At 36.3% G+C, this 25,594-nt stretch overlaps 2 protein-coding genes across 3 annotated transcripts in view; one reads left to right on the plus strand and one right to left on the minus strand.

Annotated features, from left to right (window-relative positions):
• TRMT10A (tRNA methyltransferase 10A) overlaps positions 1–25,594 on the minus strand; it is a 131,091-nt gene that overhangs the window by 77,404 nt on the left and 28,093 nt on the right. For both annotated transcript variants that reach the window (XR_012516888.1, XR_012516887.1), the window contains exon 10: positions 21,860–21,996. The gene's annotated coding sequence lies outside the window, so the exon portion shown is untranslated. The remainder of the gene's footprint in view (positions 1–21,859; positions 21,997–25,594) is intronic.
• C3H4orf17 (chromosome 3 C4orf17 homolog) overlaps positions 1–25,594 on the plus strand; it is a 74,291-nt gene that overhangs the window by 41,767 nt on the left and 6,930 nt on the right. The window contains exons 3-5 of the mRNA XM_074396495.1: positions 8,541–8,750; positions 10,284–10,348; positions 21,871–22,014. Coding sequence (XP_074252596.1) covers positions 8,541–8,750; positions 10,284–10,348; positions 21,871–22,014 — 419 coding nt within the window. The remainder of the gene's footprint in view (positions 1–8,540; positions 8,751–10,283; positions 10,349–21,870; positions 22,015–25,594) is intronic.

A 25,594-nucleotide genomic window follows, 5' to 3' on the forward strand; every position in this document is an offset into this window, starting at 1 on the left:
TTTGGACTTCACAAGGTGAACCAGTCAATTCACCTAGGATAGTGTGACTGTGTGATACCCCCCAACACACAAAGTAGCATATCAACATTGGCTATTGGGTGTAATTTAAATAGATCCTCACACCCATCCCTGAGTTTCTTATCCCCAAGAGAAATGCTGCCATAGTAAGCCTCAGCAGATGAAAATGTGTCACATTACTGAGGTGACAGAAAAAGTGACATTAAAAACCAATGTTATTTGGCTTAGGCAAATAATTCATGACTAAGACCGCAAAAGCAAATGTGACCAAAACAAAAATAAATAAATGGGACCTAATTAAACTAAAAAACTTCTGCACAGCGAAAGAAATTATCAGCAGAGTAAACAAACAACCCACACAGTGGGAGAAAATATTTGCAAACTATGCATCCAACAAAGTACTAATATCTAGAATCTACAAGGAATTCAAATCAGCAAGAAAAAAACAAATACTCCCATCAAAAAGTGGGCAAATAACATGAATACAAAATTCTCAAAAGAAGATATACAAACAGCCAACAAATATGAAAAAATGCTCAACATCACTAATTATCAAGGAAATGCAAATTAAAACCACAATGAGATATCACCTTACTCCTGTAAGTATAGCCATAATTTAAAAGTCAAAAAACAATAGATGTTGGCATAGTTGTGGTGAAAGGGGGACACTTTTACACTTATGGTGGAAATGTAAGCTAGTATACAATCACTATGGAAAAACAGTATGTAGATTCCTTAAAGAACTAAAGGTAGAACTGCCATTCAATCCAGCAATCCTACTACTGGGTATCTAATAAAAGGAAAAGAAGTCATTATATGAAAAAGACACACGTGCATGCATGTTTACACCAGCACAGTCCTAAAATTCAATTAAAAAAAAATTACAAAGATATGGAACCAACTTAAGCGCACATTAACCAAATAGATTTTAAAAAATGTGGTATATATACACCATGAAACACTACTCAGCCATAACAAGGAATGAAATAATGTCTTTTGCAGCAACTCAGATGGTGCTTGAGGCCATTATTCTAAGTGAAGTAACTCAGGAATGGAAAACCAAAGATCATATGTTCTCATGTATAAGTGGGAGCTAAGCTAGAGGATGCAAAGGCATAGAAATTATATAATGAACTTTGGGGACTCAGTGGGAAGGTTGAAGAGGGTGAAGGAAAAAAGACTACATATTGGGTTCAGTGTACATTGATTGGATGACGGGCACACCAAAATTTCAGAATCACCACTAAATAACTTATCCAATAATAAATCATTCTGTTATAAAGACACCTGCACCTGTATGTTCACTGCAGCACTATTCACAGTAGCAAAGACATGGAATCAACCTGAATACCCCTCAGTGATAGACTGGATAAAGAAAATGTGGTACATATATACCATGGAATATTATGTAGTGATATAAAGAATGAGATCATGTCCTTTGTAGGAATATGGGTGGAGCTGTAAGCCATTATCCTCAGCACACTAATGCAGGAACAGGAAACCTCATCTCACGTATTCTCACTTGTAAGTGGGAGGTAAATGATGAGAACATAGGGGAACACAAAGAGGAACAACATACACTGGGGCCATTCAGAGGGTGGAGATTGGGAGGAGGGACAGTGTCAGGAAAAATAACTAATGAGTACTAGGCTTACTACCCGGATGATGAAATAATCTGTACAACAAACTCCCATGACACAAGTTGGCCTATCTATATAACAAACCTGCAGTTGTATTCCTGAACTTAAAATAAAAGTTAAAAAAAGAATTTATCCATGTAACCAAAATCATCTGTGTCTTCAAAAACATTGAAATAAAAATAAAAATTAATTATTAAAAAATGAAAAATGAAATAAAACAATGTCATGATAGAAATAAACCATGCTTTGTTGAAGAGGGGGCAGAGCCTGGAGATAGAGAAGAGAATTAGGAAGCTGTTGCACCTGTGCGGATACATGAGGACAAGGATCCTGCTATGCTGTTGGCAGCAAGACCAAGAAACGGCAGAACATGAGGCTGGAGAGAGTTTGTAGGGAAGAAATGAAAAGGTCCTGGTAACTGATTAGTATAGAAGGTGAAAAGGAAAACACACCCTCTGAACCTTTCCACACTCTTAGTTATTATAATTAACAAATGTGTTGCTTTTGATCAAACAGGAAAGCTGAAAGGGAGAAGATGGAGTCATTTCATTCAGCAGATTCCATTCTAATACATATTCAATTTCTAATACATAAGGTACCTTGTTCTAGATTTGGGAGATAGAACAAAGTTTCTGAGAAAGAAAAAAAAATGTCCCTACCCTCATGGAGCCCACATTCTTGCTAGACAATAAAATCAATTCAGTTGTATACACACTGCATGTGCAGTAATACCAGGTATCTAAATGGAAATGGGCTGCCCACAATCCCAAACCTAGAATAGAAATCTATGTCTGAATCTCAAATGGGAACTTAGAAGTAGAGATGCACTTTGGAAGTCATCAACATTGAAATATTTAAAAGAATGAATATCTATCATCTCTTTATTCATTCAGCCATCTGTATTTTTATTCATTCATTCAACAAATGATTATTTGGAATGAAAATATAGGCAAGAGCCTCCCCTCACGAGCTGGACTATCTGGCTGGTCAAGTCACTCTGTAAAATGTCAATAATAACAATAATACATCAGGGTTAAGTATATAAACAAGGAAGGCAAAGGGAACAGCAAGTGTCAACACAGCATAGAATATTAGGAAACTGTAGAAGAAGATCCTTGTGCCTGTTATGGAGCAAGTTGGGAGGAGGGAAGGGATAATGGGAAATGGGAGTGAAGTGAATTAAGAGGCCAGATTTAGGCAGGCTCTGTATATCATGCTAGGGAATTTATGTTTCTTCACAACCAAAAGAGATGTCTACATTCATGTTTTCTACTTCCTCACCTCTGAGCCACTCTTTAGCCCACTGAAGCCTGGCCTTTTCACCCACCATTGTGCATAGGCTATGCTTGCTAAGGTTACCACTGTTCTTCAGTCTGACAAATCCAATAAGCATAATCAGTAAAGATGCCTGTCATTGTAAAGTAACAAAAACAAATCAACCTGGTTTGTGCAACAAAGATCTATTGGCTCAAGTAACTGGAAATTACATCAGGAAGGTGGGCTTTAGGTTTGATTTGATGGCCCAGTTAAACAACCTGCCATTTTTAATCTCTCTGCTTTCCATAATCCCAGACTCATCACAGAGCCGGCTTGTTCCTCTCATAGTGACAACATAGCACATCACTTCTTAACTTCACATTTGCATGCCACTCTGACTTTTTTCCAGCAGATTTCAGCAAAATTCCCCTTATATTTTCATTTTATCAGCACACACCAGGTCCATGCCATCCCTGAATGAATCCTTGTGGACATGGAAGTGACAATGCACAGATTAGCAGGCCATGGTTCCAACAACCAATCACTGTGTCAAGGGGAATGGGTTCAATCTTCCCCAGAACATATGCCTGCAGGGGCTGCAGAGTGGTAGATAAGGGGAGGATAATGGAGTAAAAATAACCTGGGTACTGTTGTTAAGGAAACACAGAAATGAATCCTGGGCAGAACTGACAGATATCCACTACACTGCAATCCTCATATTGACCTCTTAGCCGCATTTGACACAGCTAACCACCCCTCTCTTCCTCTCTCTCTTTCTTCACATTTTTTAAAAAAATGTAGCTTCTGTGACAACATATGCTCTTAGTTTTTTTCCTCTACCTGTAGCTTCTCCTTCCTAGCTTTATTTTGGTTCTTCAGTAAATGTTGGAGTCCCTCACAGCTTAATCCTTGGCTATTTTCTCTTTATTCTGTACTGGGACTCTAGGCAAATATGTTCATTCACAAGTTTCAAATACCATCCATAAGACAAATATTTTTCAAATATGTGTCTTAGACTCAGACACCTCTTTAAAGGTTTAGACCTGCATATTCAACTGCCTACTTGTAATGCACAGAACAGCTCATGGGCACCTTGAACTTTGCTCTTCAAAACTGAACTCTTGATCTTCCTTCAAAACAAGATCCCCAACCACTGTATCCTAACAAATAAATGGTACTGTAAATTGAAGTTCTTCTTTAACTCCTCTCCCTCATTCTCTTCCCTTTGTGATGCTTCACTTGATTTGTCATTTTCCTTCTAAATATTTTGTAAATTAAGCACTTCTCTCCATGGCTATTGTCACAGCTCCATTCTAGGCCACTATTGTCTCCTGCTTTGACTACTACTTTGCAATTTGTAAACCTCATAACAGCCTTACTTCCACTCTTGCCCTCTCTCCAGTCCATTCTCCACAGAACAACCAGAAAGGTCATATTAAAATGTAAATTTGACTGTTTAGGCCAGGCTCAGTAGCTCACACCTGCAATCCCAACACTCTGGGAAGCCAAGGTGGAAGGACAGATTGAGGTCAGGAGTTGGTGGTGCACCTGTAGTTTCAGCTTCTCAGGAATCTGGGACAGGATGATCACCTGAGCCTGGGAGTTCAAGGCTGCAGTGAGCTATGACTGCGCCACTGCACTCCAGCTTGGGTGACAGAGTAAGACCTGCCTCTTAAAAAAAAAAAAAAAAAGACTATTATCCTACACAAAATCCTTCAGAGGCTTCCCATGCATTTAGGATAAGGTGGTTAATTTTGACATAGGCCAAAGTGTTCCCTATTATGTGATCTCATCTATCAACTGCCCTCCCTCATTATGTATATGCCACAGTGGACTTGTCTAAGTTGCTTGAACATGTCACAAACCCTTTCCACCTCTGGATTTACATACATAATCTTCTCTCGCATCATAAACCTCTCCTCATTATTTGTGTTATTTTGTTTTAAATATTACTTCAGAGAGACTTTTCAGGCTTCATATCCTCAATCTAAATTAGATTTTCTTATGGCATTTTTTCATAGTACTCTATATTTTTCTTTAGAGCAATTGTCTTAGATAGAAGCAAAGCTGGAGATTTGTGTGAAGGAGCTTTATTAGGAAGTGCTTTTGGGAGCAACACTGATAAGAAAGCAGTAAGTGAAGGAAGCAGAACTGGGTAGAAGGGGAAGTGAAACTGCGGATACAATAGGGACCTCAGCCAATCTCATAAGGAGCAGTGGAGCTTCAGAGGTGTCTCAATTTCAGGTAAGGGGACCGGGCCTTTGTAATTCCCACAAACCACTCACTGTGTACAAGAGCTCTCACTGTGGCCCAGCGTAGTGGCTCACCCCTGTAATCCCAATACTTTGGGAGGCTGAGGCAGGCAGATCACGAGGTCAGGAGATTAAGACCATCCTGGCCAACATAGTGAAACCCTGTCTCCACTAAAATACAAAAATTAGCTGGGCGTGGTGGCAGGTGGCTGTAATCCCAGCTACTTGGGGGGCTAAGGCAGAAGAATCGCTTGAATCCGGGAGGTGGAGGTTGCCGTAAGTCGAGATTGCACCATTGTACTCCAGCCTGGGCAACAAGAGCAAAACTCCATTTCAAAAAACAAAAAAAGCTCTCACCATGTACAAGAGCTCCCTTTAGCCAAGAGCTATTCCCAGAGAGGGACTCAGAATGAGCCATAAGTAACTTTACTCACCTAGGCTTGAATAACATTCCCATCTGTACTATGAATGATGATGAGAATGCATTTGAAAAATTTGGGGGAGTTGGCTAGTAAGTGACACATGTAGCAGCTGGGAAGCTGAGTGCCTATGATCTGAAGGCATGTCTAAGTAGATGGTGGGTGTACTACAGCAATTACCAAACCTTATGACTAAATACTTATTTTCATCATTATTTGAATAGTTTCAAACATCCTCCACCAAGGTGTGAGCTCCACGAAGGTGTGTCTGTTTTGTTCACAATTTCCCTCAAATTCCTAAGGAATGGTTGCCACATGTGAGGTGCTAGGTAAATTATTATGAAAGGAAAGGAGTTTAAATTGCATCCAGATAAATTTGTAGAGTTACTGACAGACGTGAAACAGGATTTATATTCTACATCAGCAGTCTCATAGTTCTCTGCCCTTGAGAAATTGATCTCATTTTTAAAAAAATCATTCTAGCGATACTGTAGAAAGTGGAAGATAAGCAGAGCCTCATTAGAGATTGGGAGATCAGTTAGGAGACTGAGTCAGTCATCAAAGTGGGATGGAATGAGGAACGGGACAGGACAGAGAGAGGAGCAGAGAAGGTTGAACCTGGAGTAGAGTGAGGAAAGCCTAGCTAAGCAGCACAGAGAGAAGCAGCAGAGGGAAACAAATTCAAGGAAAATGGCTAGGAGACTAGCAAAGTCATATTCCTAAAGGATATTAGGAAAATGAAGGCCAAGGGGAAGTAAACAGATGTCACTGTAAAGAAGTCATAGATGAGCTGGCGTGGTGGCTCATGCCTGTAATTCCAGCACTTTGGGAGGCCAAGGCAGGTCGACCATGAGATCAGGAGTTCAAGACCAGCCTGGCCAAGATGGTGAAACCCTGTCTCTACTAAATAATAAATAAATAAATAAATAAATAAATAAATAATTAGCTGGGTGTGGTGGTGGGTACCTGTAATTCCACTTATTTGGGAGGCTGAGGCAGAGAATTACTTGAACCTGGGCAACAGAGCCAAGACTCCATTTCAAAAAAAAAAAAAAGAAGAAGTCATAGATGGCCTTGTAATACATTGTCTTGGTCAAACCTGAGGGCACAGTTTTTCACCACTTACATGTGGAAAAAAACCCAAAAATTCACACTTAATTTTTAATTGAAACTGTCTTTTTTTCCTATGAAGAATAAATAGTATTAAACTGAATAATTTTTTCTGGTTTTATATACTTTAAAATACTTGATAAATACCTCCTTTTATATTTTATTTCACATTTTGCTTTGAATTATCTTATAAAACTATTTGCATGCAAGGTACTGATTTTAATGTCTTCAGCTCTCCTATAACGCCTACCACAAAGCCATGCTCATAGTAATATATGTTCAATTGAAAGAAAATTTTCCATTCCAACGTTTTTTGTCTGCCTTAGAAATCTACTAAATTTTAATACTCACTTCTGGGAGAGAAATCTTTGATTAACATTTGGTCCCATTTACAAACTTTGTTAAATACCTTTAAAAGCTTTAAATGGCACTTATTCATTAAATACTTGATTTTTTAAATATTTCACATATTCAACAAATTTTCACTGAGCTGTAAATAACTCCTGTAAGTTAAATTATACTTACAAATATGGATACATTATTTAAGCCATTTCTTTACTGCTTAACAACTTAATATCTTCATAGTGTTCTACTTAACACCAGAAATGTAAACTCAGTTTAACATTTTAAACTGTAAGTCCAAAACTAATTTGTTAAATATTCTAATATTCCAAATTATTGAATAAACATTGGCTTAAATGTGTATTTATGATGCAGATCTTAAATTTTGATCATTCTGTATTGTATATTTAAGATCTATATCTTAAATCGCTTAATTTTACATTCTAATGCAGCTCAGAGATGCAATGTGCAAACAGATGTATTATGACACGTGACAAATGCTATGGAAAAAATAAAAGCACATAGGGGACAGAGAGTGATGGGGCACATATCAGACAGAGTTGCCAGAAAAGATGCTTTTGATGTTACTTGAGAAAACAATTAAGAATGAAGTGAACCTGTGGTACTGGAGAAAGATTTGGAAAAATGAGCTACTGTAGAAAACACTATCCAGAAGCTTGCCTGGCAATTTCTGGGAAGACAAAGCAGCCACCTCTTACTACCTCTTACAACTCACTGATGAACAGAAAGCAATGTCCAGCGCACCCCCATTTCCCAAGCTGTCCAATTCCACATGGTTTAGCATGGATATTGTAAAGAAAACCTGTCTATAATTTAATATTTGAACCAAATCCTATATTTAAACCAAAAGCAAATAGCTATTTTTAGGATAGTGATTGAACCCAGAAATCTCTCGTATGAGGGAGTTCCTTTTATATCAACTTCTCCTTCCTTCTTCTGTCACAATCTACCTTACCCTGCCTCCTATTTCCAGCTACTACAGCTTTTTATCTTCTGCCAGCACAAAACAGGAGCCAATGTGTCTCTTCTAAAGACCTAGTTACATTTAGGCATTGTGGATGCTTAAAAAAAAAATTAAATCTGACATTAATGAAGAAAGCTAGCACAAATCCTCTTAGTCATTGCCAAGCTTTGGGAAGAGAGATATTTGTCTGGGATAGAAAAGGGTCTACTCCACTTGAATCCCAGACCAAGATCAAAGATGTGGGTCTGGTTCTCAAGACTGAGAAAATGGCAAGAGATTTTAAGGAAGCATGTATTGCAAACAAAATTGGCTACACTGACTTTCAAAGAATGTCCACATTGCACGAGTCCATAATACAATTTAATTTTTTTCGGATCATACAGTCTGAAGTCCAACATTTTATACACATTAAATAATATTTGGTTGGGAAATTGTTGATGATTCAAAGAAAATCTTTCAAAAAACCTTATCTGGTTGTTTGACCTTTTTTTTTAAAAAAAAATCTTTACTCACCTAGGCTTGAATAACATTCCCGTCTGTACTGTGAATGATGATGAGAATGCATTTGGAACATTTTGGGGAGGTGGCCAGTCTAACCACTTAGAGAATAACAGGGTACCATTTGCCAAATGCAGTTACCCTCCCAGCACTGCAGGCCAGGAGAGCCCTGTAAGAGGAGTGTCGCCAGCCCCAGCCAGTGCCAAAGTGCCCCCACGGCCTCATTCTGGTGAGTTGAATTAGAACTGATGAAATGTTTCCTTATGGCTCCAGTAAACAAGGGTGTGGGGAGTCCATATGATGCTAAAATAGCTGCAGTGACTTCTACATGGCCATAAAGTTTCCTCACTGTATGGGACATAAATTTTTTTCACTCTTCTAATCTAATTTCAGTAGCACAATAATGTCAAGAATGTTATTACTATTAGTAGTAGTCGTATCCAAGACATATTTGGTGTGGTTCTAGTCTCTAATCCCTATAAAACTAGCTAAAAGATGCCAGAAATGAATGTTGATCCAACACTGATAGGGAAACTATGTCAGACAAAAACCAAGTACAGAAAACACAATAGGAATGACACTGAATGTTCACATTGTCCTCATAAGACTGTCATGTCCTTACAGTCAGGCCCTGTGTTATTGCTTCCTGTGTTTTTGTCATCCTTCCTTTTTCCTCAGGTCCCAGTACAGTGCCTGGTCCTTAGTAAACAATTAAATTAACTAATTTTTATTGAATTGTAGGAAAAAGGTGTTGATCAAAGGTAAAATGTGGAAAAATCTAAAGGGCAAGGTAAAATAGAAGAAAGGAATTCTTCAAGGTAGAAATTATATCCAGTTCTTCTCTTTCTCTTGCCCTATACAATTTACATGGTATTACTAAAACTGTCAGGATATGTGAAAATTATAATGGTATAATGTAAAATATATATCTAAAGATAGCAGTAAGAGTGACCAATTATAGAGTACTCACTATGTGAACATATACCATTCTAAGGTCTTCACACTTAAATCATTTCATCCTTTCAAGAATTTCCCTTCCCTCTCTTCCACTAAAGAGTCAAAGCCCACTTGTTCTCCCTTCTTTCTCATGTTCCTTTTTATACTATAGAACCTAGAAATTTAGAATTACATTTGCAAGAAAGAGGCCTTTGATGGGAATCAGATGTCACCACCTAATAAGATTTCTAATACTAGATATAGGCTAAGGTCATCTTTTATCTATAAATTGATGTAAAGGGAAATTAAGTAAAACTTTAAGTGGTTTTAGGGTAATTTAGGGGGATTTAGTTATATGACTGAGTATGAAATGGGTAGGGTTGAGAGGTTGTTCAAAGAAAAAAGAAAATAAAGAATGTAATTGTAATTCAATACAAACCATCTTTCTGTTTAAAGGGCAAATAACACATATAAATTCTCTTTAATTAGAGAAATTGACATTTATATGGACAGGAAACAGAGAAAAATATATCTTGCACTAAAATGTATACTTTTTAAATCAGTTTAACCAGATAAAGAAAGCATTTGCCATGTGTTCTTATATCATCATCTTGGGCACAGAACTGCTTTTTAAATGCAAATACTTTATGTTATTATAATGCAATTTTACTTGCAAATTTCCTAATATTTATAACCAAATTCCTGAATTGACCTTAATTTAAAGTCAGAAATACTCTCATCTATTTCAGCAATTGACATATATATCATGTGACATAAATTCTTTTTCAGTTTAATCTAAATACATTTTTTGTCAATTTCATTTCAGAGCCCAGTAGAAAAATCAAAGAGTGCTTCAAAACTTCCAGTGAGAATCCCTTAGTAATTAAAAAGGTAAGGAACAGCTATTTACCATTATCTATTTAGTTTGACTTCTATCATTTCCTCTTCTTTCCTTTACAAGCCTTTTTGAAAAGTCACCATGTTTTACAATATCTTTATAGCTTTAGTAAAGTCTAATTAGCATAATATAATATACACATATTCAAAGTGCACAATTTAATGAGACAAATTTTGACAAATACACACCTGGGAAAATAACACTGCAATCAAGAGAATGCACATCCTCATTACCCCAAGTTTTGTCATGATTCTGGCCCTCCGACAGGCAAATGTTTGTCTGCTTTCTGTCACTAAAGATTGGCATGGAATTTTTTGAATTTTATATAAATAATAGTGAGTTCTCTTTCTAAAATCTGGTTTCTTTAACTCAGCATGATTATTTTAAGATTCATTAATGTTTTTAAGTGCATCAATAGTTCATTCCTTTTTATTGCTGAATAGTATTCAATTGTATGGTTAGCCTATAATTTGTTGATCTATTTACCTGTTGAAGGGCATTTAGGTTGTTTCCAATTTCTGGCAAAGATAATATGAACATTTGTGTACAAGTCTTTGGATATATACTTTCTTTTCTCTTGGATAATACCTATGAGTGAAATAACTGTGTCTTATAGTAGTTGTATGTTTAAGTTTCTGAGAAATAGACAAATTGTTTTCCAAAACGATTGTCCCATTTTACATTTCCACCAGCAGCATATGAGTTTTCTTTCCTCCACATCTTCCCCAGACTTAGAATGGTCAGTCTTTTTTATTTTTAGCTAACCTAATGGGTATATATTAGTATCTTATTATGGTTTTAATTTGCATTTTCATTATGAGGTTCACATCTTTTCCAATTCTTAGTCGCCATGCATATATCTTTTTATGGGAAATATATTGTTAGATCTTTTGCCTACTTCTTAAATTGGGTTGTTGACTTTTTTTTAATGACATTGTAAAAGTTCTTCATATATTTTAGATGAAACCTTTGCTACATGCATGTTTTTGCAAATATTTCCTTCTAGTTTTAGGCTTGCTCTTTTTAAATAAGTGTCTTTTAAAAATGTATAGTTTTTCCATTATAGTTTCAGATCTGCATGCTGTTTATCTCTCTATTGTGCTTATTGCAATGGCTATAATCTCTAGTACAATGTTGAATAGAAGTGATGAGAACAGACATCCTTGCCTTGTACCTGATAATAGAAGGAAAGAATTCAGACTTTCACTATTAAGTATTATGTTAATTTACTTTATTCATAGATGACCTTTATATGGCTTAGAAAGTTTCTCTCCATTCCTAGTGTGCGGAGAGTTTTAACAGGAATGGGGAGAGATGTATTTTGCCAAATGCTGTTTCAGTATCTAGCTGAGATGATCATATAATTTTTCTTTTACAGTCTGTTAATATTGGGAATTACATTGGTTAAGTTTCAAAGGTGAACCAACCTTGCATTTCTGGTAGAAACCTCACTTGGTCATGATGTGTTATCTTTGTTATATACTAAAATTTCATAAAAGATTTTTAACATTCTTGTCTATATGAGAAAAATTAGTAGTTTTCTTATAATGTCTTTTTTCTGGTTTTAATATCAGCATAATGTTGGCTTTATAGAATAAGTTGGATATTTCTCTTTAATATCCTGGAAGATTTTATGTAGAATGGATATTACTTCTTCCTTAAAAGTGCGGTAGAATATTAGGCTTGATATTTCCTTTGAGTCAAGGTTTTTAACTACATATTCAATTTCTTTTTCATAGATATAGGCTATTTGGGTTGTCTATTTCTTCTTTTTTAAATTTTATTTATTTTATATACATATTTTATTGCACTTTAGGTTCTGGGGTACATGTGCAGAACATGCAGGATTGTTGCATAGGTAAATACATGGCAATATGGTTTGCTGCCTCCATCTCCCCTGTCACCTATATCTGACATTTCTCCCCATGTTATCCCTCCCCAACTCCCTACCCCCCTCCCAGTCCCTGTCCTAGTCCCCCTTCACAGACCCCAGTGTGTGATGCTCCCCTCCCTGTGTCCATGTGTTCTCATCGTTCAACATCTGTCAATGAGTGAGAACAGGTGGTGTTTGATTTTCTGTTCTTGTGTCAGTTTGCTGAGAATGATGGTTTCCAGATTCATCCATGTCCCTACAAAGGACACAAACTCATCATTTTTTATGGCTGTGTAGTATTCCATGGTGTATATGTGCCACATTTTCCTTGTCCAGTCTATTATTGATGGGCATTTGAGTTGGTTACAATAGCAGGTCTCTGCTATTGTAAACAGTGCTGCAATGAACATTTGTGTGCATGTGTCTTTATAATAGAATGATTTATAATAATTAGGATATAAACCCAGTAATGGGATTGCTGGGTCAAATGGACTTTCTATTTCTAGATCCTTGAGGAATCGTCACACTGTCTTCCACAATGGTTGAACTAATTTACATTCCCACCAACAGTGTAACAGTGTTCCTATTTCTCCACATCCTCTCCAGCAAAGGTTGTCTCCAGATTTTTTTTAATGATCGCCATTCTAACTGGCATGAGATGATACCTCAATGTGGTTTTGATTTGTATTTCTCTAATGACCAGTGATGATGAGCATTTTTTCATGTTTGTTGGCCTCATGTATGTCTTCTTTTGAAAAGTGTCTGTTCATGTCCTTCACTCACATTTGAATGGGTTTGTTAGTTTTTTTTTTTTTTTTTTTTTTCTTGTAAATCTGTTTTAGTTCTTTGTAGATTCTGGATATTAGCCCTTTGTCAGATGGGTAGATTGCAAAAATTTTTTCCCATTCTGTTGGTTGCCGGTTCACTTTAATGATTGTTTCTTTTGCTGTACAGAAGCTCTGGAGTTTAATTTGATCTGATTTGTCTATTTTGGCTTTTGTTGCCAATGCTTTTGGTGTTTTAGTCATGAAGTCCTTGCCTATGCCTATGTCCTGAATGGTTTTGCCTAGGTTTTCCTCTAAGGTTTTAAATGATGTTAGGTCTTATGCTTAAGTCTTTAATCCATCTAGAGTTAATTTTAGTGTAAGGTGTCAGGAAGGGGTCCAGTTTCTGCTTTCTGCATGTGGCTAGCCAGTTTTCCCAACACCATTTATTAAACAGGGAATCCTTTCCCCATTGCTTGTTTTTGTGAGGTTTGTCAAAGATCAGATGGTTGTGGATGTGTGGCATTGCCTCCGAGGCCTCTGTTCTCCTCCATTGATCTATATCCCTGTTTTGGTACCAGTACCATGCTGTTTTGATTACTTTAGACATGTAGTATAGTTTGAAGTCAGGTAGCATGATGCCTACAGCCTATTATTTTTGCTTAGAATTGATTTGGCTATGTGGGCTCTCTTTTGGTTCCATAGGAAGTTTAAGGTGGTTTTTCCAGTTCTGTGAAGAGGGTTATAGGTAGCTTGATGGGGACAGCATTGAATCTATAAATTACTTTGGGTAGTTTGGCGATTTTCACAGTATTGATTCTTCCTAAACATGAGCATGGAATGTTTTTCCACCTGTTTGTGTCCTCTCTTATTTCCTTAAGTGGTGGTTTGTAGTTCTCCTTGAAGAGGTCCTTTACATCCTTCTTCAGTTGTATTCCTAGGTATTTTATTCTCTTCGTAGCTGAATGGCAGGTTGTTCTTGATTTGGCTCTCTTTACATCTGTTACTGGTGTATAGGAATGCTTGTTATTTCTGCACATTGATTTTCTATCCTGAGACATTGCTGAAGTTGCTTATCAGATTCAGATTTTGGACTGAGATGATGGGGTCTTCTAAATATACAATCATACCATCTGTAAATAGAGACAATTTGACTTCCTTCTTTCCTAATTGAGGAATTGACTTCCTCCTTTCCTATTTCTTTTTCTTGCCTGATCGCTCTGGCTAGAGCTTCCAATACTATATTAAACAGGAGTGGTGACAGAGGGCATCCTTGTCTAGTGCCTGATTTCAAAGGGAATGCTTCTAGTTTTTGCCCATTCGGTATGATATTTGCTGTAGGTTTGTCATAAATAGCTTTTATTATTTTGAGATATATTCCTTTGATACCTAGTTTACTCAGTTTTTAGCACAAAGTGCTGTTGAATTTTGTCGAAGGTCTTCTCTGCATCTATTGAGATAATCATGTGGTTTTTGTCTTTTTTTTCTGTTTATGTAGTGAATTACATTTATAGACTTGGGTAAGTTGAACCAGCCTTGCATTCCTGGGATGAAGCCTACTTGATCATGATGGATAAGCTTTTTGATGTGCTGTTGCAATCAGTTTGCCAGTATTTTATTGAAGATTTTTGCATCTATGTTCATCATGGATATTGGCCTGAAGTTTTCTTTTCTTGTTGAGTCTCTGCTGGGTTTTGGTATCAGGATGATGTTCTCATAAAACGATTTGGAAGGCTTCCCTCTTTTTGGATTGGTTGGAATAGTTTCAGAAGGAATGGTACCAGCTCCTCTTTGTACATCTGGTAGAATTCAGTTGTGAACCCATCTGGACCTGTGCTTTTTTTGGTTAGTAGGCTACTAATTGCTGCCTCAACTTCAGCCCTTGTTATTGGTCTATTCAGGGTTTCAACTTCTTCCTAATTTAGGCTTGGAAGGGTGCAAGTGTCCCAGGTTTACTGGTTTGTGAGCACAGTTATTCATAGTAATCTCTGATAGTAGTTTGTATTTCTGTAGAATCTGTGGTGATATCCCCTTTATTGTTTTTTATTGCAACTATTTGATTCTTCTTTCTTTTCTTTTTTATTAATCTGGCTAGCAGTCTGTCTATTTTGTTGATCTTTTAAAAAAACCAGCTCCTGGATTTATTGATTTTTTTTAAAGGGTTTTTTGTGTCTCTATCTCCTTCAGTTCTGCTCTGATCTTAGTTATTTCTTGTCTTCTGCTAACTTTTGAGTTTTTTTTTTATCTTGCTCCTCTAGTTCTTTCAATTTTGATGATAAGAGTTTTGATTTTAGATCTTCCTTGCTTCTCATGTGTGCATTTATTGCTATCAATTTTCCTGCTGCTTTAAATGTGTCCCAGAGATTCTGGTATGTTGTGTCTTCGTTCTCATTGGTTTCGAAGAACATCTTTATTTCTGCCTTCATTTCATTGTTTATCCAGTCAACATTCAAGAGCCAGCTGTTCAGTTTCTATGAAGTTGTGGTTCTGTTTCTTAATCCTGAGTACTAATTTGATTGCACTGTGGTCTAAGAGACTGTTTGTTATGATTTCCATTCTTTTGCATTTGCTGAGGAGTGATTTACTTCCAATTATTTGGTCAATTTTAGAGTAGGTGTGATGTGCTGCTGAGAAGAATGTATATTCTGTGGATTTGGGGTGAATAGTTCCGTAAATGTCTATTAGGTCCGCTAGGTCCAGATCTGAGTTCAAGTCCTGGATATCCTTGTTAATTTTCTGTTTTGTTGTTCTGTCTAATATTGGCAGTGGAGTGTTAATGTTTCCCACTATTTTGTGTGGGAGTCTAAGTCTCTTTGTAGGTCATTAAGAATGCTTTATGTATCTGGGTACTCCTTTATTGGGTAGGTATATATTTAGGATTGTTAGCTCTTCTTTTTGCATTGATTCTTTTACCATTAGGTAATGCCCTTGTCTCTTTTGATCTTTGTTGGTTTAAAGTCTATTTTATCACAGACTTAAATTGCAACTCCTACTTATTTTTCCTTTTTTTTTTTTCCTCTCCATTTGCTTGGTAAATCTTCTTCCATCCCTTTATTTTTAGCCTATGTGTGTCCTTGCACATAAGATGGGATTCTTGGATACAGCACACTGATGTGTTTTGACTTCTTATAGAATTTGCCAGTCTGTGTCATTTGATTGGGACATTTATCCCATTTACACTTAAGGTTAATATTGTTATGTATGAATTTGATCCTGCCATTTTGATGCTAGCTGATTGTTTTGGCCATTAGTTGATGCAGTTTCTTCATTGTTTTGATGGTCTTTACCATTTGGTACATTTTTGGAGTGGCTGGTAGTAGTTGTTCCATTCTATGTTTAGTGCTTCTTTCAGAAGCTCTTGTAAGGCAGGCCTGGTGGTGATGAAATTTCTGAGCAACTTCTTGTTTGTAAAGGACTTTATTTCTCCTTCACTTATGAAACTTAGTTTGGCTGGATATGAAATTCTAGGTTGAAAGTTCTTTTCTTTAAGGATGTTGATTATCAGCCCCTACTCTCTACTGGCTGGTAGGGTTTCTGTGGAGAGATCTGCTGTGAGTCTGATGAGCTTCTCTTTGTGGATAACCTGACCTTTCTCTATGGTTGCCCTTAGCATTTTTCCTTCATTTTAACCTTTCTGAATCTAATGTTTATGTGCTTTGTGGTTGCTCTTCTTGAGGAATATCTTTGTGGTGTTCTCTTCATTTCCTGGACTTTAATATTGTCCTGTCTTGCTAGGTTGGGGAAGCCTCCTGGATAATATCCTGAAGAGTGTTTTCCAGCTTGGATTCATTCTCTCCATCACATTCAGGAACACTTATCAAACGTAGATTAGGTCTTTTCACATAATCACGTATTTCTTAGAGGCTTTGTTCATTCCTTTTCTCTCTTTTTTTCTCTAATCTTGCCTTCTCACTTTATTTCACTGAGTTTATCTTCAATCTCTGATATCCTTTTTTTTGCTTGGTTGATTCAGCTATTGTAACTTAGGTTTGCTTCACAAAGTTTCTGTGTTGTTTTGTTGTTTTTCAGCTCCATTAAGTCATTTACATTCTTCTCTAAGTTGTTTATTCTAGTTAACATTTTGTCAAACCTTTTTTCAAGGTTCTTAGTTTCTTTGCATTGTGTTAGAATATGTTCTTTTAACTCAGAGAAGTTTGTTATTACCCACTTTCTGAAGCCTGTTTCTGTCAATTCATCAGACTCAGTCTATATCCAGCCCTGTTCCCTTGCTGGTGAGGAGCTGCGATCCCTCGGAGGAGGAGAGGCGTTCTGTGTTTGGATGTTTTCATCCTTTTTGCACTGGTTTCTTCCCATCTTCTTGGCTTTGTCTACCTGTGGTCTTTGTAGTTGGTGACTTTTGAATGGGGTCTCTTCACGGAGGTCCTTTTTGATGATTGATGAAGCTATTTCTTTCTTTTTTAGTTTACCTTCTAACAGTCAGTTCCCTCTGCTGCAGAACTGCTGGGGGTCCACTCCAGACCCTGCTTGCCTAGGGATCACCTGTGGTGGCTGCAGAACAGTAAGGGTTGCTGCTAGTTTCTTATTCTGTTACTGCCAGATGTCAGCCTGAGCCCTCCTGAATGAGGTGTCTCTTTGGAGATATGGGGGTTGGGGAGCTGCTTGAGGAGACAGTCTGTCCCTTATAGGAGCTCAAGTACTGAGCTGTGAGCTCCATTGTTCCATTCAGAGCTGCTGGGCAGGTACTTTTAAGTCTGCTGTAGTGGAACTCATAACCACCTTTTTTTTCTCAGCTGCTCTGTCTTTGGAAGGTGGGGCTTTATTCATAAGTTCCTGATGTGCTTCTGCCTTTTTTCAGAGATGCCCTGCCCAGTGAGGAGGTAGCCTAGTCATAGTCTGCCAGCAGAGGTGTTGCTGAACTGCTGTGGGCTCTGCCCAGCTGCTGTGTGAACTTCCTTGTGGTTTTGTTTATAGAGGTATAGTTAGAACTGCCCTGGTAATGGCAGTCTGCCTCAGTAATGGCGGATTGCCCTGGTAGTGGTGGACTGCCTCGGTAGTGGTGGACTGCCTCGGTAATGGTGGACTGCCTCAGTATTGGTGGACTGCCTTGGTAGTGGTGGACTCCCTCAGTAATGGCAGATGCCCTTCCCCTGCAATAGAGCTGGACTGTCTTGGGTCCAGCTTTGCCTTCTGTGAAATTCTCAATCCAAAGTATTTCGGATTGCTAGTCTTTGTGGAGGTGGGATCTGCTGAGCCAGATCACCTGGCTCCCTGTTTCAGCCCCATTTTTTTTTCAGTTGAATAGGAGACTCTGTCTCCCAGGTGTTCCAGGCACCAGTTCAAATGGCTGCCCAGATTTGTGTGAGTTTTTGGCAGAGACTCATTGCGCCGGCTGAAACAGCCATGCTGGAGACTCATGCTTTTTTGCCCAGGAATCTCCTGGTCTGTGGGCAGTAAAAACACATTTGGAAATGCGGTGATCACTCACCCTCTGTGTTCTCGCTGGGAACTGCACTCCAGAGCTGTTCCTATTCAGCCATCTTCATCTATCTCTTCTTTAGCCAGCTTTGGTAGTTTGTATTTCACCAAGAATTTGTCCATTCATCTAAGTTGTTGATTTACTGATATAAAGTTTTTCGTAAAATATTCCTTTTATTATTTTATAATTTTGTATGTGATTTTGGCAATTTATGTCTTTTTTTTTTTAACTGATGTGTTTAGCTAGAGATTTGTGAGTTTTATTGATCATTTTAAAGAATCAGTGTTTCATTTCATTGAGTATCTCTATTGTTTTGCTTTGCGTTTCCAGTTCATTGGCTTTGGCTCCTATCTTCATAGAAGATAAAACCTTAGGTCATTGATTTGAGACTTTTTTCCCTAATATAAGCATGTATTATTACATTTTTTCTATAAGCATTACTTTGGCTGCATCCCCCAAATTTTACTATGTTGAATTTTCATTTTCATTATGTTTGAAATACTTCCTAATACCCTTTTTAAGTTCTTCTTTCACCCATGGGTTACTTAAAATCATGTTATTTACTTTCTAAATATGTTGGGGATTTTTCAGATATCTTTATTTTATTGATTCCAATTTAATCCCACTGTAGTTGGAGAACATACTTTGTATACTTTGAAACGTTTTAAATTTATTGAGACTTGTTATATGGCCCAGAATATTGTTGACCTTAATAAATTTTCATGTATCCACAAAACAAATGTTCACTCTGTTGTTGTTTGGTAGAACAGTATAAATATCAATTAGGTGAGGTTGTTTGATACTGTTACTCAAGTCACAACCTATAGCAGCAGCTCACAACCTCTTTTGGAAGACTATTTTTTCACATACCTAGGGTGGTGTAGGGTAATGGTTTCAGGATGAAACAGTTTCACTTCAGATCACCAGATGTTCCACTCTCATAAGGAGCACACATCCTACATTCCTTATATGCACAGTTCACAATAGGGTTTGCACTCCTATGAGAATCGAATGCTGCTGCTGATCTGACAGGAGGCAGAACTCAGTGTGTTGTGGCTCAAAGGTCTGGGGACCCCTGTTCTATAGCCTTACCAACTTGCCACTTTTTCTGAAAATTGTTGAGGGAGGGATGTTGAATCTCTGATTATAACTGTGAATTTTTAAAATTTCTCTTTTAATTTCTACCAGTTTTTAATCATGTATTTTGAAGCTCTCTTATTAGGCACAAAACTGTTTAGGTTTGTTATGTCCTCTTGATATAATGACCTTTTTATCGTTATGAAGTAACTCTCTTCATACCTGAAACTATTCTTTGCTTTAAAATCTGTTTTGTTATAGAACTGTTCAGATTTTCTATATCTCTTTGAATCAATTTTTGGTAATATATTCTTTTCTAAAAATTGTTTATTCAATCTAAATTTTCAGATTTATTGACAGTTATATATAATATCCTTATATTCTTTAAAAAATATCTGCTGATTCTATAATAAGTACCCTTTTACATATTAGTTTTGTTAATTTGTGTCTTTGTTTTCCTTGATTAAAAGAAGTTTATCGTTTTCAAAAAAGTTTATTCAATAAGTTTATTAATTTTATTAGTATATCAAAGAATTGATTTTCATGATTTTTTGGTTCTGTTATAGATTTCCTTGCTATTTTATTAATTTCTGCTGTTATTAGTTTTCTCTATTACATACTTTATCTTATTGCTCTTTTTCTAACTCACTTTATCTTTCTAATATATGTATTTTAAAGCAATAAGTTCCCCTCTGAAGATTGTTTTAGCTGTTATCACAATTTTTGCATATACCATTTTCACTGAGTTCAGTATATTTTCTAATTCCCATTACTATTCTTCTTTGACTTATGACTCAATTGCTGGACATTATTTGTGTGACATATCCAAGACTGGGTAATTTATAAAGAAAAGAGTTTAATTGCCTCACATTTCTGCATGGCTAGGGAGGCATCGGGAAACTTACAATCATGGCAGAAGGCAAAACTGGCATGTCTTACATGGTAGCAGACAAGAGAAGTGACAGCCAAGTAAAGGGGGAAGCCACTTATAAAACCATCAGATCTCATGAGAACTCACTATCATGAGAACAGTATGGGGAAACCTGACCCCATGATTCAATTACTCCACCAGTCCCGCCCTTGACACATGGTGATTATCACAATTCAAGGTGAGATTTGGGAGGGGACACAGAGCCAAATCATATCAGTTGATGTGAAAAAAAAAATGGATCTGTTATACGTTATCTCACTTAAAGTCAGTTTTTAAGAGTTATCAACAACATTAAGAACTTACTGTGTTGCTATTCTTCCAAAAATAAGTCTGCATGATAAACTTAAAAAAAGAATGCCTCAAATACAATATAGCCTATTTTTACTAAACATAAAGTTAAATATTGTTCTATCAATTCCAATCATCAAAATCCCAGGTTGTTGACTCATTTAGGCACTAGCTTCTATGTGTTGGTCATAAATCAGTCACTTCTGAAGAGTAAAAACCCTTTCTTGGAACAGGTACATAGATCTAAGACTTCTGTAACTTTTCATGGACTTAAAGCTCCCACAACTTTTTAATTTTTAAAAATTGCAAACAGTATATTTACCTCCCAGAACAAGAAAATAACCTTTCTATTTCCCTTCCAACTGATTGAGGGAAAAAGTTTAATTTGCCTTTTTTTTTTTTTTTTTTTGAGACAAAGTCTCACAATGTTGCGCAGGCTGGAGTGCAGTGGCATGATCTTGGCTCATTGCAACCTCCACCCCCCAGGTTTAAGCGATTCTTCTGCCTCAGTCTCCCGAGTAGCTGGGACTACAGGCACATACCACTATGCCCGGCTAGTTTGTGTATTTTTAGTAGAGACAGGTTTCACCATATTGGCCAGGCTGGTCTCAAAGTCCTGACATCGTGATCTGCCCGCCTCAGACACCTAAAGTGCTGGGATTATAGGCGTGAGCCACCTAGTTCGCCTTTCTAACTCTCCAGCTGTCAGTTGTTACTTAGAGCAAAGAAGTAGCAATTTGCCTCATGTAGTTGCTACACAGACAAAGCATAAAACCTCTCAACTGTCTTTTCCTGGCCATAAAAGAGAAATCTTCCCAACTTAACAAACAGCAAATCTCATGTGTCATGAGTTGGCTGTTATCCAGAACTGCGATATAAAGAATTACACATTACATATTAAAATTTTGTTATCTTGTTATTTAACCAAGAGTTTAAAAATGGTTTCATCAAAAGTTAATAAGGTATCACTATTTGTTTTGTCTCCATATATAAATATTTAGTAGTTTAAGATAAAACTAATCTTTTTTTACTTTCGTGGATCTCTCTTATTAACCACAATATTTTTCATTCATTTTACATTGCATTTTCATAGAAAATATGAGTGGCTGCAAATGTATATTGGTTATATTATACCTTTGATTTAGGAAGAAATTAAGGCCAAACGGCCACCATCACCTCCAAAAGCATGCTCTACTCCTGGCTCCTGTTCTTCAGGCATGACGAGTACCAAGAATGATGTGAAAGCAAACACCATTTGCATACCAAACTATCTGGATCAGGAAATAAAAGTAAGTGTCAAGTTTATCAAATCCATAACTTGGAAACAGCATGAATATACAAAAAAAATTTTATACCACTAGCATCCTTAAAACTCTTACTAATAACTGAATTGATTTAAGCCTGCTTAGCCTGAAGTCCAAGGCATAATCCTATTTTCATTTCCAGTCTTACTTTTCCCTTGACTCTTGCTACTCAGATAAACACAATCTTTGGCTTTGACATAATGAAAAGCTTGGTGTTTATCAAACAAATCTAGCTCTATTCTTTCCATCTTTTTTTTTTATCATCTTTCTAATACTTGAGAGGCACTACTCGCAATATCTTGCCACTATCTATAAATTTACCTCTCATATTTTAAAGCATAGATTCCTCCAATCAACATTCATCTCTTCCTCTTTTCTTTAGAAAACTGTCTTCAAACTTTCTCTGCTTGGGGTTATAAACTTAATTATATTAATAGTAATATATCATATCAGCTTCCTGAAAGGCTCTCCCCAGCCATTTATTTCTGAGAATAATATAAAATCATGAATACATCAGTCAGCTCATATTTGTCATTTGCCATTTTTTCCTTCTTTTAATGTCTTCTTGGTAATCTCCATATTGATCCACCATAAGTCCCACTACAACAAACTAAGGGTCAAAAAATTGTAATTATGACTTTAATTGGAATTTTAACTAATCAGTATCTGTAGTTATAATTACAAATAACAGAGCATGTTGTAGAGATTAGAGATGGTTATTGAATAAGCTTAATGAGGAACTATTTTATATCCTTTAGGTATATACCCAGTAATGGGACTGCTGGGTTAAATGGTATTTCTGCCTCTAGATTTGTTGAACAAAGGGCTGTAAATGAGGTTTTTTTTTTTAGATTTTTCAAGGATTTCTAAGAAAAAAAATTCATAATGAGTGAATATATGAGGCATCTCTCAAGAGAAATGGAAATTAAAAATAGACCAAAAAGAAATTTTAGAATTAAGAAATATAATTTTGCAGTGAATAACAATGTTTCCACCAATAACAGATCACAAATATGACAGTGGTAACATCAGTACATAATATGGTATCTTTACTGTACCTTTTCTATATTTAGATATGATTATATACACAAATACTTACCAAAGTGTCACAGCTGCCTACAGTAACATGCTCTACAGGTTTGTAGCCCAGGAACAATAGGCTATACCATATAGCCTAGGTGTGTAGTAGGCTGCATCATCTAGGTTTGTGAAAGCACATTATATGATGTTTTCACAATGATGGGATCATTCATGAAGCATTTCTCAAAATGTGTTTTCATTATTAAGTAATGCATGACTACAATATCTGAAACCAAAATTTCACTGGATGTGATTAGCAGCCGACTTGGCACTACAGAAAAAAATATGTAAGTGGGACTTAAAGAGAGAGCAATAAAAAAATGGCCAAATTAAAGTAAAAAGACTTTTAAAAATGTAAATAAAACCTTACTGACCTGTAAAAATATATTGGGTGGTCTAACATATGTGCAATTGGAGTCTCAGAAGAAGAGGAGAGATTAGAACATAAAAATTATTTGAAGAAGTAATAGTTAAGATTTTCCCAAATCTGACAAAACCTTAAAATACCCAGGAAAGACACAGAAGTTATATCTGGGCACATCAAAATAAAGTTGTGGAAAACCAAAGAGAATATATTAAAATCAGCATGAGAAAAAAAACATATTACATATACAGTCATGCATCACTTAATGACAGGGATACATTCTGAGAAATGTGTCTGACAGTTTCATTGTTGTATGAACATCACAGAGTGTACTTACACAAACCTAGATGTTACAGCTACTACACATTTAGGCTATATAGCCTATTGCTCCTAGGCTATAAACCTATATAGCATTTTACTATACTGAATACTGTAGACATTGTAGCATAATGGTAAGTATTTGTATATCTAAAAAGGAAAAGATATAGTAAAAATACAGTATGATAATCTTACTTGACCACCATTGTATATGTGGTCCCTTATTGACCGAAACTTTGTTATATGGTACATGACTGTAATGATAAAAATGACAGCTGACTTCTCACTAGAAATATGCAAGCCATAAGACAATGAAATAATACTTTAAAGTGCTTAAAAGATTTAAAAAGCAGATATTTTATAGTTCTGTCATTCAGAAGTAAAGGAAGAAGTGAGAGGGAGATAAGTGTGGTTACAAAGAAAACAGAGGGGTGAAATGTAAAAACAACAGTAACACAAAGTTCAGGTGAGAAATAAATGAAATATAAGGTTCTTACATTATACATGAAGTGGTATAATATTAAATCAAGGAACACCATATTAGATTAAGAATGCATATTTTAATCCCTCAAACAACAAAAAGTATAGTTAAAAAGCCAATGGAGAGGATAAAGTGGAATACTAATATGTGCTTGATTAATCCAAAAGGAGGCAGAGAAAAGAATAAGGGGAACAATAACAGAAGAAAACCTAAAAAAAGAAATAAAATAAAATAGCAAGATGGTACACTAAAAACTATGCCAAAGGATAAATAGACTAAAAACTCTAATAAAAAGACAAGGATTGACAAGTTAGATAATAATTTTTAACAAGGGCCATTATTTCAGCTTCTTTAAATATTTGGGGTTGATAATTTGTGAATATTTAGAATTATTTATTTTGATATCGATGTGCAGAGGAAATGGGAACACCTTCATTTCCTATGTTAAATAATCAGCCAACAAATACTTTAACATCTCTTTTTAGGAGTAAATATGAATAAACACTGTCAGATAATTCACTCCTAGGTTTTCAATTAAAAAAAAAAAAAGTTTGGAAAAACATAGGGATACAAGTCTCCTATTCCAAAACCTGGCAAAACCAGTTTTCTTTGACTAGAGGAGACAGTTTCTTAGCAATCCAGCTCATTGCCACTCAAACCTCTAATCCCAGGTTTGGGTAGTTTCTTCTGGTAATGTGCTTTAATACCACCAATTTATTTCTCCTGTGACCATTCTTTACAGAGATTCAGAGTCACTAAATCCTGCCAGACCTGACCTTATGACTTGGGAGGGGAAATGTATTGTTAAAGAGGTGCTGAACCATGTTCTTTGCACATTCCCTTTCAAGGCACAACGCAGGAAAACTGAGGCTGGATCCTTGACTTTGATTTCTAATTGAATAGGTCCAATGACCAGGTAGCTTCCCTCTAGGGGGAGTAATTGAAAACGTTTCATTTCAAGTTTGATTAAGGAATTTTCATATCTGTTAAAATTTTCACCCATCCTTACAGCACACAGACTTGTGAGTATAGAATAATGCCAATAAAGGGAAGATATGAATCACTTTAGAGAACATAGACTTGTGAGTATAGAGAAATGCCAATAAAGAAGGAAAGATATGAATCATATACATTATGCCACTTCATGAAGTATGTTCACGACAAGCACTCAAGGTCAGGAACCATTTTGGAAAATATGATTGTTAGAATGAGAATTGCAAAGTCCTGCAAAGACAGGATGCCAGGACAACTTTTATGGTAGGTACTAAGGCGATAATCCCCAGAATCTTTGCTGGACAATGGCGGGTATCTCTGATGCTGAG

Source organism: Saimiri boliviensis, chromosome 3 (assembly GCF_048565385.1).
Source record: "Saimiri boliviensis isolate mSaiBol1 chromosome 3, mSaiBol1.pri, whole genome shotgun sequence".
NCBI classification, from domain to species: Eukaryota; Metazoa; Chordata; class Mammalia; order Primates; family Cebidae; genus Saimiri; species Saimiri boliviensis.